Below are 17,734 nucleotides of genomic sequence, written 5' to 3'. Positions count from 1 at the left end.
TTTTGGCATGCACCGGAAACTGGAGTTGTAATACAAGACTGGTACCACTATGAAGATGGGTTTGACATCGACCACCCAGACCTACTGCGCACACCACCGCACACATCGCCCGTCTACAATGAAGATGTCAATGAACAATCCAAAAAGGCAATACAATCAGCCATACAAGCAGCACGTCCTGATACTCCGTACCAGCAAGACCAACGCAGTCGGAGTAAAATGAAGGCAAAACAACAGACAGACTCCAGGTTGCTACAGTCCGCGATATCAAGACAGGATAGTCGGACTCTAAACTGAGACTCTAAACACCCATACATCATCATCATAATTTAGTCTTGGCAATCTATAGTTGAAGGCAAGGTCATCATGATCTCCACGTACATCCGAGAGTTCATATCATTTTGTTATTGATATAAATGAGGCTCCTCATGGGGGTGTCCTAGTAATCACATAATCACCATTTTTTTGCCAATATAATCACATAATCATTAAATTTTTGCTTATCTTTAGTAATCAAATAATCATAAACTAAAAATACAGTCCTAGGTAATCAAATAATCATGAAATATTTGGCTTAATAATCAAATAATCATTAAAAAAACGGCCAAGTAATCGCATAATCAAAAACCCCATGAGGGCCCTCATAAATCATTTCTATCACTGATGTGGTTACTCTTTCACAATTTTCAATACTATTTAGCATACATTTCCAAACTACTGCTGCTGATGCTATTTCTTAATTAAAACAAACTCTTGCGAAATAACATGCTTGGCTTGCACACATATATTTACACATACTATAATATGACGGTCGTTGACTTTTATTAATCAAGAATCTACAGCTGTACTAGCCAAAACAAGGAGAACGCAATGAGTGAGAAAAACCAAGGTATGTAGGTTTGTTTTATATCTGATTCAATTATTAACTAATTCTTACTAAAATATGCGCAAAATGTACATGTAAAAGCAAACCATTTTGGGTAAATTAGATAGAGGTTTTGTTTATATTTCAAACTATAAAATTATTGGAATATTGGGAAAATGTGTGCATGGATGATTGAAACGCATAATTATCTTTATTCAATATTATCCCCATAAATACTTATGATACTATAATCAGTTAATAGGGTGCATGGGTATAAAAGCTACGAATTTATCATGACTTTTTACATGCAAGTTTCTTAATACATGGCCAGGTAACATAACATCGAAAACACTTGAAACTGAATACACACACGTGCACACTACAACACACAAATCGATATTGCTTGTGTAGTTTATTATATTGTTCATGGGGATACTCAGATATTAAAAAGGGGGATGCCTCCCTTTCACGCAGTATTGTCACTATATATGCAGTGGCTGTCGTTTTTGTGTTAATGATGTGCTATAGATTTACCAGATGGTTTTGAGTTTTTATGTTTCAACAAAGATGCAAATTGAGATGGAACGTTTGATAAGGTAACTTTAGTTTATAACGGATCTGATAACTATGATCTATTGACCAGGTCGATTTCACGTCAAATATCATCAACAAATCGTATACAATAAAGTATTGGTCTTTCTGTATTTATAAGATTTAGATTGTAGACATCAATACTGGCTTTAATATAATATTACAATTAATATGTATTTAATATAACATGTTTAACTATCAATAACATATGCATGTTATTGATTAAAATTCCGATGTCTGCTAATTGTTGTTTGGTATAATAATAATAATAATAATACTAATAATAATCTTTTATTCGTAAGCAATACAGCTTATAGAATAAAAATATTACAAATATTCAATTACATCAGTGAAATATATTTACATTTAAACAATTAGTCAGATAATCATATAAGTAAGTATACCCATATAACAGTACAGCAGAGTATGATAAAACTTAACACATATTAAGCATTTATAATGATGAAACTAATGTATATAAGTTATGCTGAGTTCACACGTAATTCGAATTATATTGGCATATATATATATTAACTAATTCGAATTAGTTTAATTCGCATTCGAAACGTTTGACGTCCTAACGTCAATTCTAATTCGAATTGCAATGGCGAATACCGCAGTTACGATGATCTGTACAGATATACACTTTCTTGTATTTTTTGTCTTTTGTGGACATTAACAAAATATACAACCAACATCTAGCGAATACCACAGATACGATGACCTGTACAGATATAAACTTTCTTTTATTTTTTGTCTTTTGTGGACATTAAAAAATAAAATAAAACCAAAAAAATATGTTTGGAATCCCATTTCCATACATCGTAGAAGGTACCAATCGCACCCCCGAATTAATTGCCTTTTTGATTTTATTTTTAAGTCGAGAGTTAATGGACAATGTCAACGACTTGTTGAACATGCAACGTTGATCAACAACGTAAATGTCGACTGTTCCAAAAAATAGGATTTTGGGGTAATTTGTTTTTACTTACAAATTTAATCGATTTAGGTACCTTCGACAAATTTCACGGTTTTAAAAATAATGCATTTACAAGTAATTTTGATTTCAAAGGTTCTATTTTTATTTTTTATCTGTTATGATACCGTTCTGTTTTTCTAACCACTCTGAAAACATTCACTGCTGTATAAAGTTTAAGAATCGTCCATATAAATAGTACTGAAAAAGGGGGCTAACTCCGGCTATCATATCAATCTCACATTCATTATACGAATAGACAGCTAGAAAGACTATAAATTGTGTATATAACTTCACTATATACTAGTATATAAATACAAATCTGTTGTAAACAAGCATACGATAGTGAAGCGTATACTTCTCGTCTATACTTATTGCATGTCATATGTCTTATACTATTGAGCTGATGCTTTATTTGTTTTGGTATCGATGATGCGTATTAGTATAGAAATGTTAACGCACCAAAAAGACTCGTGAGTCTTTGCCTGTTACTGTAATTATTGCATGTTAAAAAAAGTCCCAACAAAACATTGGCTTGAATTAGACATATGTTGAAAATTAATTCTACATTTAATTGCAGATTTTTGTGTCATAGATATATATCTTGGGGAATTCAAATCAGTTTTTTAATTGGTTTTTTGAAGTAATTAATATTTTTTTTTCCTCTCAGAAAAGATTGGATTGGGCGACTATCCAGCTCAACCTCAGGGATATCATACTGCTGGTTATGCAGGTCAGTATACTGGACACTATAAAGGATAAGATACATATAAAAATAAGAGAGCAATCATTTAACTTCTAGGGGGGGGGGGGGGGCCCGGGGGCTATGTTTTTTTTTTCAGAGTCCGAATATTTTTTCCAAATTTAACACTATGAGGTATGGGGAACATCTGAATTCAGAATATATTTTCTGTCCTCTGCTTTACCAGAATATTTTTTCATCAAATTGGGGATCAGAATAATAGGATAAAACCATAGCCCCCTTTTGAAGTTAAATGGTCACGTTTTAAAACATAAAAAAAACTTGCTGTGTAATATTTCGATTTGTTCAATTTTAAGTATAGTTATAGTTAGTTATGTTCCATCTTAAGGTTATGAAAAAGAAGAGACAATGCAATTTAACAAATGTGTGAATCTTTCCTTGCAGTTATTTCAGGGATTCAATACTCAATGAAAGATTAGTTAAATGTGATAATTCGATAAATGAATAAATAATAAATTGCGTTTAATGATTTTTAGGAAACCCCAACCAACCTCCGCCTTACGATAGCAATACCCAAGGGTATGGTCAATCACAAGGTTATGCACAGCCACCCCCTCCTCAAGGATACAGTCAACAACCAGGCTTTGCACAGCCATCCCCTCCTCAAGGATACAGTCAACAACCTGGCTACCAACCAGTACCCCAAGGCTATACACAACAAGGCTACCCACAAACACAGCATTATGGAAATCAACCGATGTATGGAGGTCAAGGACAGAATGTTATTGTAAGTTTTTTAAGCACATATAAATAAAAATAAAAGAAAATGCAAATATGATTGCCAATGAGACGACTCTCCACAAGAGACCAAAATGATACAGAAATTAACAACTATAGGTCACCGAACGGCTTTCAACAATGAGTAAAGCCCATACCGGATAGTCATCTATAAAAGACCCCGAAATGACAATGTAACACAATGCATGTATTTACACAAACAATTACATTTTTGAAATGTAGTTATTGAGGACTAATAAAAAGAATATGCGATGTATAATACACCAATAAGACAGCATCCCAAAAACACTTTTTATCCCACTTGATACAAAAAGGTGTGCATCTAAAATCCAATTTTAACTTGTATAATAACCAACACCAATTATTGATACAACATGTCTCATTGTCGATGGCTGTACTGTTGCCTAATAATTGCTTCAATCCACTTCATTTGAAATTTTGTGGATAGCTGTCTCATTGACAAGCATACCTCATCTACATAATCTTATATAGTAATTTTTTGAAAAATGTGGTCTGCATATAATTTAATTATATGTAAATGAAATTTAAAGATCATAACGTATATCAATAATTGACAAAACGCTACAGAGAAAATAAAGCTAATCTTTAATTGTTCAATCTTAAGGTTTTTATATTGTTTATTTGTCTTTTCTTTTCTTTCTGTTAGCGATGCTCCTCTCGATCGTATCTTTCATATATTCTCTGGTTTATTTGAAACGTTATTATTCGAACATGGAAAAATATTACAAAATATGATAATCAGTAAAATATATTGCACTGCTTTGAAGTAGTTTCAATTTTTCTAATTTCATTTCGCTTTACTGAAATTTCATTATTTGTAAACCCCGATTTATCATGTGTTTGGGTTTCATTTGACATCATTGGGATTTTAACAAAAATATTACACAGATTTGTAAAATGTTTGTCCTTTTTCCACAGTTGGATAGATCTCATTTAATATCATAACCATGTCGCCTTATCTTTATGTTTTGATGCATGTTGGAATGATATATAGCAATGGCAAAACTTATTATCTTTATGAATACCTTTACTTTAACACAGGTTGCACAACCTATGCCTGTAACTTCGGTAATGACCACATCACAGCCAAGACCAACCAATTATTTAGTTCCAGCAATCCTGACGTGTCTATGCTGCTTCTGGCCTACTGGAATATGTGCTATATTAGCTGCTCGTAGTGTAAGTCTTTCTTCAAAGATTTCTCTCTATAAATCTGATAGAAAATTTAAAAAAAATATTGTTGGGTTAAAGATTCAGTGGTGAATAATAATAAGTTCACATTGATGTGGCTTAAGTACGTGTATTTTATGTCACGTCAACCATGTGATATATCCCAAAAGGAAACCGAACCATGTACTAACACTTAGTCAGCCCATAAGCCTTTTCATTCAATATCAATGGTAGATAAGTCCAGTTATTCTTTTAACGACCGATCTATATCTAATCAGTAAATCTATAACATACTTTTTTGTAAGTAAGGAAGTACATGTCTATGCTCAATATACTGAGTTGCGTCAGGTTTAATTATGTCAAAGAGCAAACTGTGATGACTATAAAAGACGGTTAGACCCCACATAAATCCACCTCTTGTATGATCGTTAAGCTCATCCTTTGGTAGTGCTGTGAGATACAAGTCCGGAGCTTTAGTTGCCATTGCACGGCACGTAAGTGTTAACTATGCGCGGATAGGTCCGCTAAAATCAACACTTTGAATGGAACTGAAGTGCTACCATAAACTGTTCAGTGATAATCGTTTGCTTGATTTTAATTAAAAAAAAACGGGCATCAGGTCTTCTGAATAAACATAAATAATGGTTTACATTTTTTTCATATATAGTTCTACTACAATGTATACCGAGTCTTTAAATTCTATCGACTCCGTGAACACGAACTTGAAAAAAAGATTAAGAAAGTATAATTGTCCAGTATATACCACACACAACACTAACATATTGTATATAGCATTTAACATATTTCTTAAATTTCTTAATCCTTATTATTCTATTATTCTAAATCCAAACATTTTGTTCTTTCTATTTTCAATTTCAACTTTCTTTGAACCTGGGGATTTCATGCATGTATACTTAATATAGCAAAGTGACTATATCCTGAGACTACTATAGTAGTCTCAGGTATATCATATAGTTGCGAACCAAGTTTAAAAGTTACAACGGACCAACAACATCCAAGTATTTGTAGTTGATATGAAAGTCATTTAAGTTTTATTTAAAGATTTAAACTGCATATATGTTTTCAATCAGTCTTTTGTACAATGCACTTTTTAGAGAGGCTTATGTATACGCTGTTGTTTATATATGTCTAAGTGTCTTCTGTGAGACTTTAATAAAGTATAGCTGTTGTTTATAATTTAAGAATTGAATGCTTCTTTTTGTTACTTCATTGGGGTGTAAAAGCGTTGACCGAAGTACATAGTATGAAGCGCGGAAGCGCTTCTTACTAAAAATGTGCGCATGTGCGCATACCCTATGAAGTTACAAAAAGAAGCATTCAATACTTATAATTACATTTTTTAGCAATGATCATGAAAAAACGAATTTTATTATTGTTTTATTTAATTTATTTGTGCACTTTATTGTGGGACCACGTGTTATCATGAATGAAAAGTTTTATTGAGCGATGTAATTGCTTACGGAATAACACGTGATGTGCAGTTAGCCAATCAGAATAAAGTATCATAATGAAACATACATCTAATATAATTATATGTCTATGTGTCTTCTGTGAGACTTTTATAAAGTATTTTATCTTTGTCTGGCGATATTTTGAATTAATTTTTCTTTATTCTATTCCAACAGGCTAATCAAGCAGCTGATGAAGGAAATATGCCATTTGCTCAGGAAAAGGCAACTAAAGCGAGGAATTTCATAGTTATAACGGTTATACTTGGTGTCATATGCCTTGCAATATTTATAGTCTTGAGGGTTATTGGAACCTCATCGGGTTCTCCCTATTATGGTTAATTATAGAATTCACACTGAAATCACCCTGACTTCAAAACAGCATTATAGACTCTAATTTTTACATTTATGTGTGTCTTTTTAAGTCCATAACATGGAATTCCATGACTGTAAGATCATGTAGTTGAATATTTAATTTCATCATAAAATATTGTTTTTTGTTTAAATTAGTTGTTGAAGTTGCAAAGTTTTTGTGGAGAGGGCTTACATAGGCTATGCCTGTTGCCCAATCCAATTCAATTTATTTGAATAAAATATTGTTTAAACTTAAACTAAAGTTTTTGTCCGACATACTATAAAATGATACTATCTACATGATATAAAAATAAGAGGAGTGTACTGCTTATGAGACAACTCTCCACACCGGACCGAATGATGAAGAATTTAACATCAATTAGTTCACTGCACGACCTTCAACAATAAGTAAAACACATGTCACATGACACATGTAAAACAATTCAAATGAGAAAACAAATGCTCTGATTGATATATACAAAACAAAAATAGAAAAACAAACATGGTACAAAGCAGTAAGCGACATTCGACAGGCTCTTAACTTAGACTGTGACAGCCACATACATAATGTGTCAGTGTTAAACATCTTTGCAGACTTACAACCCTTCCCCTTAAATGATGTATATATACAACCGTTCTAAGTTCGAGGAAAATTCAAAACAGAAAGTCCTTAATCAAATGTCAAAATCAAAAGCTCAAACGCATCAAACGAAAGGATACTTACTATCTGTCAGTTTCTGACTTAGTCATGTTTGTGTAGACATTTTCTAATGAAGAACATGCTGGATTAAACCTGGTTTTATAGCAAGCGAAACAAAGAAACAAAAACAAAAAAGTCATATAGACAAAGTACACAAGAAAAAAATAAAAACAAGAATAAAAAAAAAATAATACCATAGCACTATAACACAATGACGGGATGTACAAGTCTATATATATCATGTATATAGTACCACGTCATATGTAACAAAGAAACAAAAAGGCATATAGCCAAAGCACATAACCATACGAAAAATGAACCAATCAAATATCTTTTTATTAAATAATATTAATTCGCGTTTTGCCGAAAGCGGGGATTACGGAATTAAAAACGCTTCGTATAAGTTTGTCAAGAATGGTTTTCGGCAGTTATCACTTAGTGTCAAATTATCTATATTCTTTGTTACAGAACCTTTTATCTTAAAGACAGATATAAATCTTTGATAAATAATCTGAATGAAAGGATTATAGCTAAGTGTAAAATACAACTTTTGAATAGCGTAAAACATGTAAAATACAATAAACTAATAAATTATTAAAACGCAATGAGGACTCGGAATAATAATAAAAAGCTAATAATATAAAAATATACTAAATCCTAAATGTGAACTTTGAGCGAACAATTGTCGGGTCATAGCACCCCCCTTTTAAAGTTAAATTGTCGTTCCCTAATCTTGATAGAGCTCAATCAGGAAAAGTGTTGCAGGATCGTAATTGTTCCAACTATCTAGACTTTGATGTAGACATAAGTCATTTCCTATATACTATATAGGGAAGAAACTAGGTTATTGGGGTTCGTTTAAAGTTCAGTTATATACATGTAGTTAATCGATGTGTCTCTTGGATCAATTAGAAATAAATAGGGAATCAATGTAAACTAGTTTTAGCCTAGGTGCAACTGTTAGCATCGTCAGTTATTGCATATATAAACACATTCTTATGAAATAGCACATAATCATTTAATAAATTGTAAACACACTCTACTGGGGTTTTCCACCTGGATTGTTTACAACACAGTACAACAACTATTGGCAGAGAACGTATATTTAAAATGAGCGAGAAAAATCAAGGTAAGTCATTCAAGAATGTGAATACACTAATTTGGTGGTTGTTCTAGGAGTAAAAAAGAGAATCAGTGTAAATATACATATATATTTATATGGATTAGCATTCATTCGAAGCTATGTCGTGTGTAATTACATTATCAATTACAAGAAATTCCTAGTATGATGAGTATCGCCATTGATAAAAAATACATGATGTAAACAGAAGTGCCCCTGGGTGTTACACTATGGTACAAAATGTATAAACGTACAGAACTATTTGTTTTAATAAAGGGAAATATTTCTAGATAAATTTTGCATTTATATACTGAATTAGTGATATATATTCAGTAGTTTAATTTATCATGCCATTCAACCAAGCATGACTTGGTTATAGGGTGGTTAAATAGGTCAATGCAGGTGTATGCAGTACAATGTGAATGTAATTTGTATTTATAGGCGGAATTTCACAAGGAAAATGTTTTATTATAACGTGGAAGTGTTGTTTTTTTCAAAGAAAAGCCAAACCAGTTTCTTTCATTTGAATTATATAAGATGTCTGATGATCTATGATAGATTCTTACAAGACCATTATTTTCGTTTTTTCTTTACGCCAAAAAAAGAAAAGATGTGTGTCTTATTACCATACCCTCCCTATTTTTTTTTTAACAAAGGCACTTGTCTCAGAAAAAAATTAATCCTTTATGCCTTAATGTGTTATATTAAGGTATATAATATTTTTTTCTGAAACAAGTGCCTTTGTTTTTTAATCTAAAAATACCATACTCTAAATTTTTTGGGGTAATTTTTTCTGCACTGTGAAAGTCCCACAGACGACTGACATGATAGACTCACTGTAAAAAAATATATGGTAAAATGAAAAAGAATCTGTACCTACTTGTCCTATTTTTTTCAAAGGTATAATATATATATGAAACGCGCACAAATTGTTTGTTTGCCTTATGAACATGATGAAGAAAAAGAAATGTTATATGGTTGCCAATGAGACAACAATCCCACAGAGATTCTGCATGTTATGTAGGCTCTCGTTCATACCGCCCTAAAGTATGCTGACCTAACGACGTCGGAGTTAACAGCATATAATTTTCAAAGACATAAACGATAGAACCACCATACCCTACTAGTATTAAAATTTACATTTAACTGAGTTTTCCGAATGATGATGATGATCTTAAAAAGCTGCTTAACGTCCAGCAGCAAATTAATATGTATATTCAGCACGGGAACATGACCGACACGCTGAGCCGGGTTTTCAACGTGTAAGTTCATTAGGTAACAGTACACAAACAGGAAGAAGACATGTCACCTTACCCGGACACATGATTCTGATTCCGAGACGATCAGTCTTTGGCTTTCACAGCGTATAAAGTCTTTGGTTTGTCGAGGTAAGAACCGACGACCTCCCGCACTTTTAATAAAAATCCGTGCAACAAATAACGAGTCTTTCTAACCAAACATCAATCAGCCAATTCTTTGGAATGTTAATATGGTATTTAGAACTATGTGACAGCGATATTTTCCTTTTTATTTTATTTTGTAACAATTCAAACTTTATCTAAAAGCAAGATACTATTGTTCTCAAAATTGTTAACCTACACGTTAAGAAGTTAATCCATTTTAATCCTAGCATTGTCTATTTCTTGTTATCGTATATATGTTTTTAATTGTATTATTCGTTTATAGCATTACGTGACAAATTTCATTATTACATGTAGTTACGATTAAGTAAGATTACGTAATACATTTTATATCGTTTCTATGCGAATGGTTAGTTGGATACCAGCGGTCAAGCTGTACGGACGCCGTGCATTTACAGTGACATTCATTGTGTTTAGTATAGAACATTTATTGGAATTACCATTTGTTTTGTCTTTTCGGAATATTTACCGTTGAACTTTTATTGTAATTAATGTATTGCACTATTGAAGAAGTTGTATATAAACCATCGTAAAGCTAAACTTAGTTTTGTTTCACCAGTATCCAGTGACTTTCCCCCCGAATTCTAAATATAACAGGAACGACGAAAACCCCTGTTATAAATTGTTGGAGGTACCCGGGACAGTTTGCTTAGTTTCAAACTTATTAGACAAACTGTACACAAGATCATACCTACGCTCTACCACTGTACAATGGATTACAAATTGAAACACAGATTCAATAGGTGGTGTCCACCTGATCTTCGGAAGGACTACAGTATGAACAATCAGCCATGTTTCGTAGAAAACGGTAATTATCCAATACGCTCGGATTTTCATCGTGTCACCAACTCAAATATCGATAAAACAGTGAGATGTTTCCGCTGTGGACAAACAGGACATTTTTATAAACAATGTGCAGAAATTAGAATAAAATCAAAGAAAAAGCTAAACAGAGATTTTGAAAGACTTTCCTTATTTATTCAACGTAAAACGTGTGAAAATTTTCCTTTCTTCAACTTGGACGATGCAGAATTTCGTAAAGCAGCACGGGCAAATTCGATTCTATATTTCCAGGTTAATTTACTTCAAACGAGTCAAACCAAAATTTTGAAAGAAAAAGTGAAACTTGAATCAGTCGTTGATTTGGTAAAAGAACAATTGAAAGAAAACAGAAAATCGCTCAGACAGGAAATCGATTGTCTTAAATGGATGTCTACGAGAAAACCATGCAAAATCCAAAAAAAATTATGAAAGGGGTTGTGGAATTTTCAGCTGATTTTGGGTTCCTAGTAAAGTATTAAGTACATCTAATAGTTCTATGGTTAAAAAATGACAATTTATCTCAAATTATGTGAATACAGGGCAATTCTATTTTAGTACCAAATTTGCTGGAAAATGTTGTTGAAAATGGACATTTTGGTTTTTTTTTATTGAATAGTTCAAAGTATTATATGACAAAAAAAATTGTTTTACCTTAAAATTCAGACTTTCTACTAAAATAAACTGTAATTTGGATCTTATTTCAACTTTTATTTTTGTTTTTATTTTTATTGACATAAATGTGTTTTTCTAAAATTTGAATTCAGCCTGTACTGAAAATGTCCATAAAACCTCAAAAGTCACTCAAATTGAAACAATATTTTGTTAAACGTTATGGTTCACTACAAACTAGTATTCCTTAACGGGATTTGCGTTGCAAATTGATATAAACTTATTTGAATAAAAGATAAAAAACTGAAAAATATACCTAAAATTATCTCCCTTTGCAAAACTCTTCACAATAAAAGGTAGATTTAGTGTTAATAACAGAAGGAGGGAAATCAACAAATGTGCAGAATAATGGTATTTTTGATGAATATGGTGTACCAAAAAACTTAATTTTATTGAAAAAGTGTAACAAAGACATAGCAAACCATGTGGCAAAGAAATTCCCACTGCCACTGGGATAAGTCTGATCCTGATCAGATAGTCTAGAGTCATGTCTAGACTATCACTATCATGTCTAAAAATGCATATGCTGCAAACATAGACAGGAGTTGGATTGCAGTAGACAAGAAGACAAAATGAGAATGCCATCCATTCATGACCCTTCCAAATCTAGCAAAGGAAATTCCAAAGCAAAACTTTCAGTTTCAGTTGGTTCTGGTAAGTTTGTTAATTTTTTTTTGGTTAGTAAAAGCAATTTGACACCATAAAATACCTACTGTAGAAACATCACATCAACTCATAAATATAGGAAGAAGAGCATTGACCATTTGTCTTTGGGGGGGGGGGGGGGGGAAAAGGGGGGTATTTACATAATTTTGTTGAAGCAAACACTGATTTAATTATCATTGACATACATTTATAATGATTTAAAATTCTTCTGAAACTAAATGATTTATGTGTTTGCCTTCTAAATTTTAATAGAAAAACTTTTTTCTCTCTCTCAAGAAACCTATAATAATCATGATAAAATATATATTCTTTTACAAAGCCCTCCGGTATCAGGTCTGTTCGCCCTGAGTTTGTTTGCCAAATTGTCAATAGAGTCTGTTGACTCAGGGTTTTTTCTCCTAATTTAAAAATAATGGTTGCTTCAAATCCCTGTTTTTAAATATAACCCATTGAAATAGAAAACATTCAGTAGATAGATGTGGTATGAGTGCCAATGAGACAACTATCCATCCAAAGAATAATTTATAAAAGTAAACCATTATAGGTCAATGTACGGCCTTCAACACAGAGCCTTGACTCACATGGAACAACAAGCTATAAACATGATAAAGGACCCCTAAATTACAAGTGTAAAACCCTTCGAACGGGAAAATCAACAGTCTAATCTATACAAAATAAAGAAGAAAAGAGAAACACGTATAAATTACATAAACATACGAAAACTACTGTACATTTAGGCCAACTAAAAAGTATGTGTGTTAACCGCACTACCCTTACCTACCATTATTTTTATCCCCTACCCTAAAGATTTTTGTGACAGATTTTGTTAAGCACTGTTAAAGTCACAATATAGCTCCTAACGACTTGTGAATTTCCTGTCTTTATTCATTCCTTTACCAGTGCTACATGAACATTGTACAATGCAACTAGATTGATAAAATATATGGTTCTCAAACTCAAAAAATGTTTTACAGACTATGAACTGGTTTTTTTTCTCTCTAAAATTGATTACTGTGAGACTTTTTCTTAACATTTCCTTAGCGCAGATCATGTATCACAGTTATAAACATGGAAAGAGAACTTGTACATGTATTTACTTCTATTGGTTAATAAAATAGAATCTGAATAGATTATGCTTACAAATGTATTCCAAATTAAAGGTCCCAGAAGGGGCAACATGAGATTATAACATTACAGATTACTCATATAGAATAAATTCAAAATAACAATACTTTAGAAATGAATTACTTGAGTGTGTGATTGATATCATAGCATTCAATGACATTTACACAAATTAATTATCATATCTACAAAACTTTTTTTTCCAATGAACCTGTGAATGCATTATGTTAAGCCAACTCAATGTACAATGTACATGTAGATGTAACTCACTGTACTGATCATGCAAATGCACAAATATACAATATTTTATTTTTTATCAACAGGTTAATGTTGAAGATGGAAAAGCACAAAAATAATGATAAAATGAAAGCAGATATGAGAGGAGATCATATAGGTAAATATATGAAATAATAGATAATAATGAATCCAACAAGTCATAACAAGAGATTGCTAAATAGACAGCAAATAAGACCTGTGTTGTGGCAGTATTTGTGAAATATAATCATATATAGAAATTGGAAATTGACCAGTTACATTTATTATTGTAAAAACATGATAAATAATCAATAAATTAGATTAATCCTTCATTTTAAAAGTTGAATATGGTAAACAAAAAGTAAAATTAACACACAGAAGACTCAAATTCTTATTTTATGATCAAATAAGGGCCATGTCAGTACAATTTACACAACACAAATTTCATTACTCATCATTGGAATTGTTCTCTTTATAATAATTAAACCTGGACTTGTCAGCTTGAAAGATTGTCATTTATAGTATACATGCATATATTGTAAATCTGAAGACTACATTTGTATTTTTCCTTTTTGAAAAAGCGCTTTTAGCATTATTAGAGCTGTTTTCCTAATACGTGAAGAGTAAAACTTTGGTAGGTTTGCTTGCTCTGTTTGTATAAATACTAATTCAAGCTTTGTAATTAAGATTGATATCTTCAAACAATATATATAGGCATATTTGAACCTTTATGGAGTACTTTTAAATTTGATTAGATGTTCTGTCAATTGCAATTGCACAATATACAAACAAACCATGCAAGCTAACCGAAGACTTAGATTTACATGCCTTATGAAATTAGCTGTAAAATGAAATATATATTTGTTTTCAATTCTTATTGTTTTACCAATTTTAAATGTTTTGGCTTGTTTTTAAATTGGTCCATATTAGATATAGGGTCAAAAGGGTCCAAAGTTTAACTTGATTTCATAAAACATTTGAATAATTGGTGTTCTTTGATATTATGAAAAATTTAACAGTGTATTGAAGTCATATTTTTTTTTTAATTTGGGGCCTGTCTTAAAAGCTTTAAATTGGACCACATCAAGGTATAAGGGATCCAGAATTAAACTTAGTTTGATTCTTTTTTAAGTACTTTTTTGGATTAAAAACTTCTTATATGTTTAGATTTTTGATATTTGTTTTCAAATTGAACAAAAGATCACAGGGGCAAAAAAAAACTTTGTTAGTTTATTAAAATATTACTGAAGGTTTTTTTGTCAATGCTAAATGTTATGCATTTAGCATGTTTAGATTTATGATTTGGGCTGTTTTTAAGTTGATTCAAATTGGGGTCCAAACTTAAACTTTGTTTAAATTCATTAAAAATTGAATATATGGGGTTCTTTGATATGATAAATCTAATCATGTCTTTTAGATTAGATTTTGGATATTGGCATAAGTCCAATTTCAAAATCATCAGTTCTTTTACCACATTTATTCTGTGTCAGAAACCTACATGTATGATGTGTCAAATAATTCATCACAATCCAAATTCTGAAGTGTATCATGTGAATCAAGTTTAAATGTTGTGTCTATACTAGCCTTCTTATTATGTTTTCTTATTATTTTTTACAGACATTTGGTGATCCAAAAATAACTGGAGTTCATTAAAGAAGACTGATTGCTGAGACACATTTTTGTTGATTAACAAGTTTATGAAGAAGAAAAACTTAGATAATATTACGGATACTTGAATAAGGCTCCGATCTGTCTTTGATTTTTCCTGTTGTTGTTCAAAAAATTTCAAGCTCAAACAAAAATAAATTGAAATGGAACACATGAATATGCTTTGAAAAAAAGAAAAAACGGCAATGTGAATCTCGCCAAAGTCTTGAAAACAACCAGGTCAACACAAGAGAGAGATATTTGCAAGGAAAGAAAGTGTTCTCACTGTCTCACCATCATAATGGCTTTCTCATCAGCGAAGAAGAAGTCTAAAATTACTTCTGTATTAAAAGGTCATGAATATTGAAGACAATCAAGAAGATTACGAATGTACTTGGCCATTTGATAAACATTATAATGTTTTCATTTGTCAGAAATTGTTACTTAGATTGACTAACTAGTTTTATTGATTGAATTATTAGTAAATTACCTTTCGTAGTTCATGTAGTTACATGTATGTAAATGTTTATCAGATAGTATGGAAACTATTTTTAAAATACTACACTAAATTCCATACCTAATGCAACAATTGTCTTGTGTTGCTTAGTCAATTCGAATTAACTTTTATGTATGTTTATAATAATCTTATTCTTGCATGTAAGCACCATTTAGTGTTGTTGTATCATTTTCATTGATTTTTAAATATAATACTAATGCTATAAAAAAAAATAACATTTATGATCATTTATACAGATTGAGATATTTAAAAATTTATCAATGCTAAAAGAGAATATATAAATTTAGACATTTTTCGAGGAGAATTTTAGAAAGTACTACAACAAAATCAAACCATTAGTATATGCTCAAATGCACTATTAACTCTCACCAGATAACCAAATAGAGATATGTTTATATTTTATTAAATTGATGAAGCGTATGTTGTTAGTTTAAATTAATATGTACATGCAATTTTAAGGTTTAAAAAAACAGCATTTTTATTGGATTATCTCCCTTTGTACAATAGATATTCAGATTTTATCCACACTGTCTCAGGTACTCATGATCAAAATGACTTATATGGTAACCAGCATGCAAGTAAAAGGTTGCAACATGTTTTAATTTTGTTTACCTGTCAGACACAACTTCTGAATGTCAATGCGTAAGATTTTTCAATATGATGAACTTGACATTGAATTTCATATAATTTTTGAGTAACCAGAATAAAACTTAAGTAATAAGAAAGCTGCAATAACCAAAAATGGGATTACTAGGAAGAAATGAATGGATTTTACTCTTTAAAGTAATAGGGACAAGTGTATTTAAGGAATTAGGAATAAAAAAAAATACCAAAAAAATTGTCTTTGGCAGCTCCCCCCTTTTTTAGGCCTAATGCTTACTATTGTTTGTGACACACAAATCCATTTCACTTTGAATTTTCTATTTGATTTACCTATATTGCATGTTACAATCTGTATAATTCAAGTATTTATTTTTGAATGCTTGGTTTCATTAAAATATGAGACTTTCCTCAAGTTATTGCGAAAATACCAAAAAAGGGGGGGGGAGGCTATCTAAATGATCAATAAAATCTATAAAATTAATTTGCAACCGAAATCCCTTCAAAATATTTTGAACCAAAGAAAATGCAAAGCATTTCTGAAATTTAGGGTAAATTAAAGCGACTTTTGGGCTGTAGTGTCTGTTTTAGTGTGATTTGATGAAAAGGCCATATTTTTTTATCATTTTATGTGTTTTGCCACACCCTTATTTTCTATATATATCATTATGTTTAATAAAATTATGTTATTTATACTTCATACACATCCTATCTGTGCTATTAAAGTATTTAAACACTCAGAAGTATTATAGTATTTATTTCTATTTAAGAAATTTATGAAATCTATGCAATTCAGTAAATGCATCTATAAATAAACTCGAAAATACCCTAAATCCCTATCGTTGCCATGGTTACCAGCAGTGTAAGGGCTTCAAACTTGCATGACTTTCATATGAGGTCAACCTGAACATGTCAGCAAAGTTTCATCAAAATCAAACAACTTTGCATGGAGCACCATCTGCATGGTTTTCTCATAGATGTCCATTTAAGCAAGAGAATAGAACATTAAAATCGAAGCTCCAGAAAACAATTTCAAAAAGCATAGAACTATCGCGAGAAATAGAAATTCGGAATCTTGAAAACGATAAATTGGAGAGAACAAATAGAACGCTGTACATCAAAATATCAGGCCTGGACGTATCAGAACTAGCAAACCAAAAGAAGATAAAAGATTTAACCACTAGTTGCAGGAAATTAGAAACGGAAATAAACGCTTTAAGAAATGACTCTTGTGACTGCAAAATTCAA

The 17,734-nt window shown here is 31.3% G+C and overlaps 2 protein-coding genes across 2 annotated transcripts in view; both read left to right on the top strand.

Moving 5' to 3' along the window:
* The first annotated feature begins 649 nt into the window (after window positions 1-649).
* Window positions 650-7,093, top strand: LOC139481286 (proline-rich transmembrane protein 1-like). The gene is made up of 5 exons (XM_071264473.1): window positions 650-889; window positions 3,103-3,165; window positions 3,672-3,922; window positions 4,996-5,133; window positions 6,771-7,093. The coding sequence occupies exons 1-5, from the start codon at window positions 871-873 to the stop codon at window positions 6,933-6,935; spliced, it is 636 nt and encodes a 211-aa protein (XP_071120574.1). The 5' UTR covers window positions 650-870; the 3' UTR covers window positions 6,936-7,093.
* A 1,509-nt stretch (window positions 7,094-8,602) lies between these two features.
* LOC139481295 (uncharacterized) overlaps window positions 8,603-17,734 on the top strand; it is a 24,518-nt gene continuing 15,386 nt past the window's right edge. Inside the window, exon 1 of the mRNA XM_071264484.1 lies at window positions 8,603-8,776. Coding sequence (XP_071120585.1) covers window positions 8,758-8,776 — 19 coding nt within the window. The 5' untranslated portion in view covers window positions 8,603-8,757. The remainder of the gene's footprint in view (window positions 8,777-17,734) is intronic.

This window comes from Mytilus edulis, chromosome 7, assembly GCF_963676685.1.
Source record: "Mytilus edulis chromosome 7, xbMytEdul2.2, whole genome shotgun sequence".
In the NCBI taxonomy this organism is placed as follows: Eukaryota; Metazoa; Mollusca; class Bivalvia; order Mytilida; family Mytilidae; genus Mytilus; species Mytilus edulis.
The sequence above is the reverse complement of the archived record's forward strand: the minus strand, read 5'-3'. Positions and strand labels throughout refer to the sequence as shown.

Coding starts and splice junctions, on each gene's coding strand:
- LOC139481286 (XM_071264473.1), top strand. Junction 3,166..3,671: donor TCATACTGCTGGTTATGCAG/GTCAGTATACTG, acceptor AATGATTTTTAG/GAAACCCCAACCAACCTCCG. Junction 3,923..4,995: donor GTCAAGGACAGAATGTTATT/GTAAGTTTTTTA, acceptor ACTTTAACACAG/GTTGCACAACCTATGCCTGT.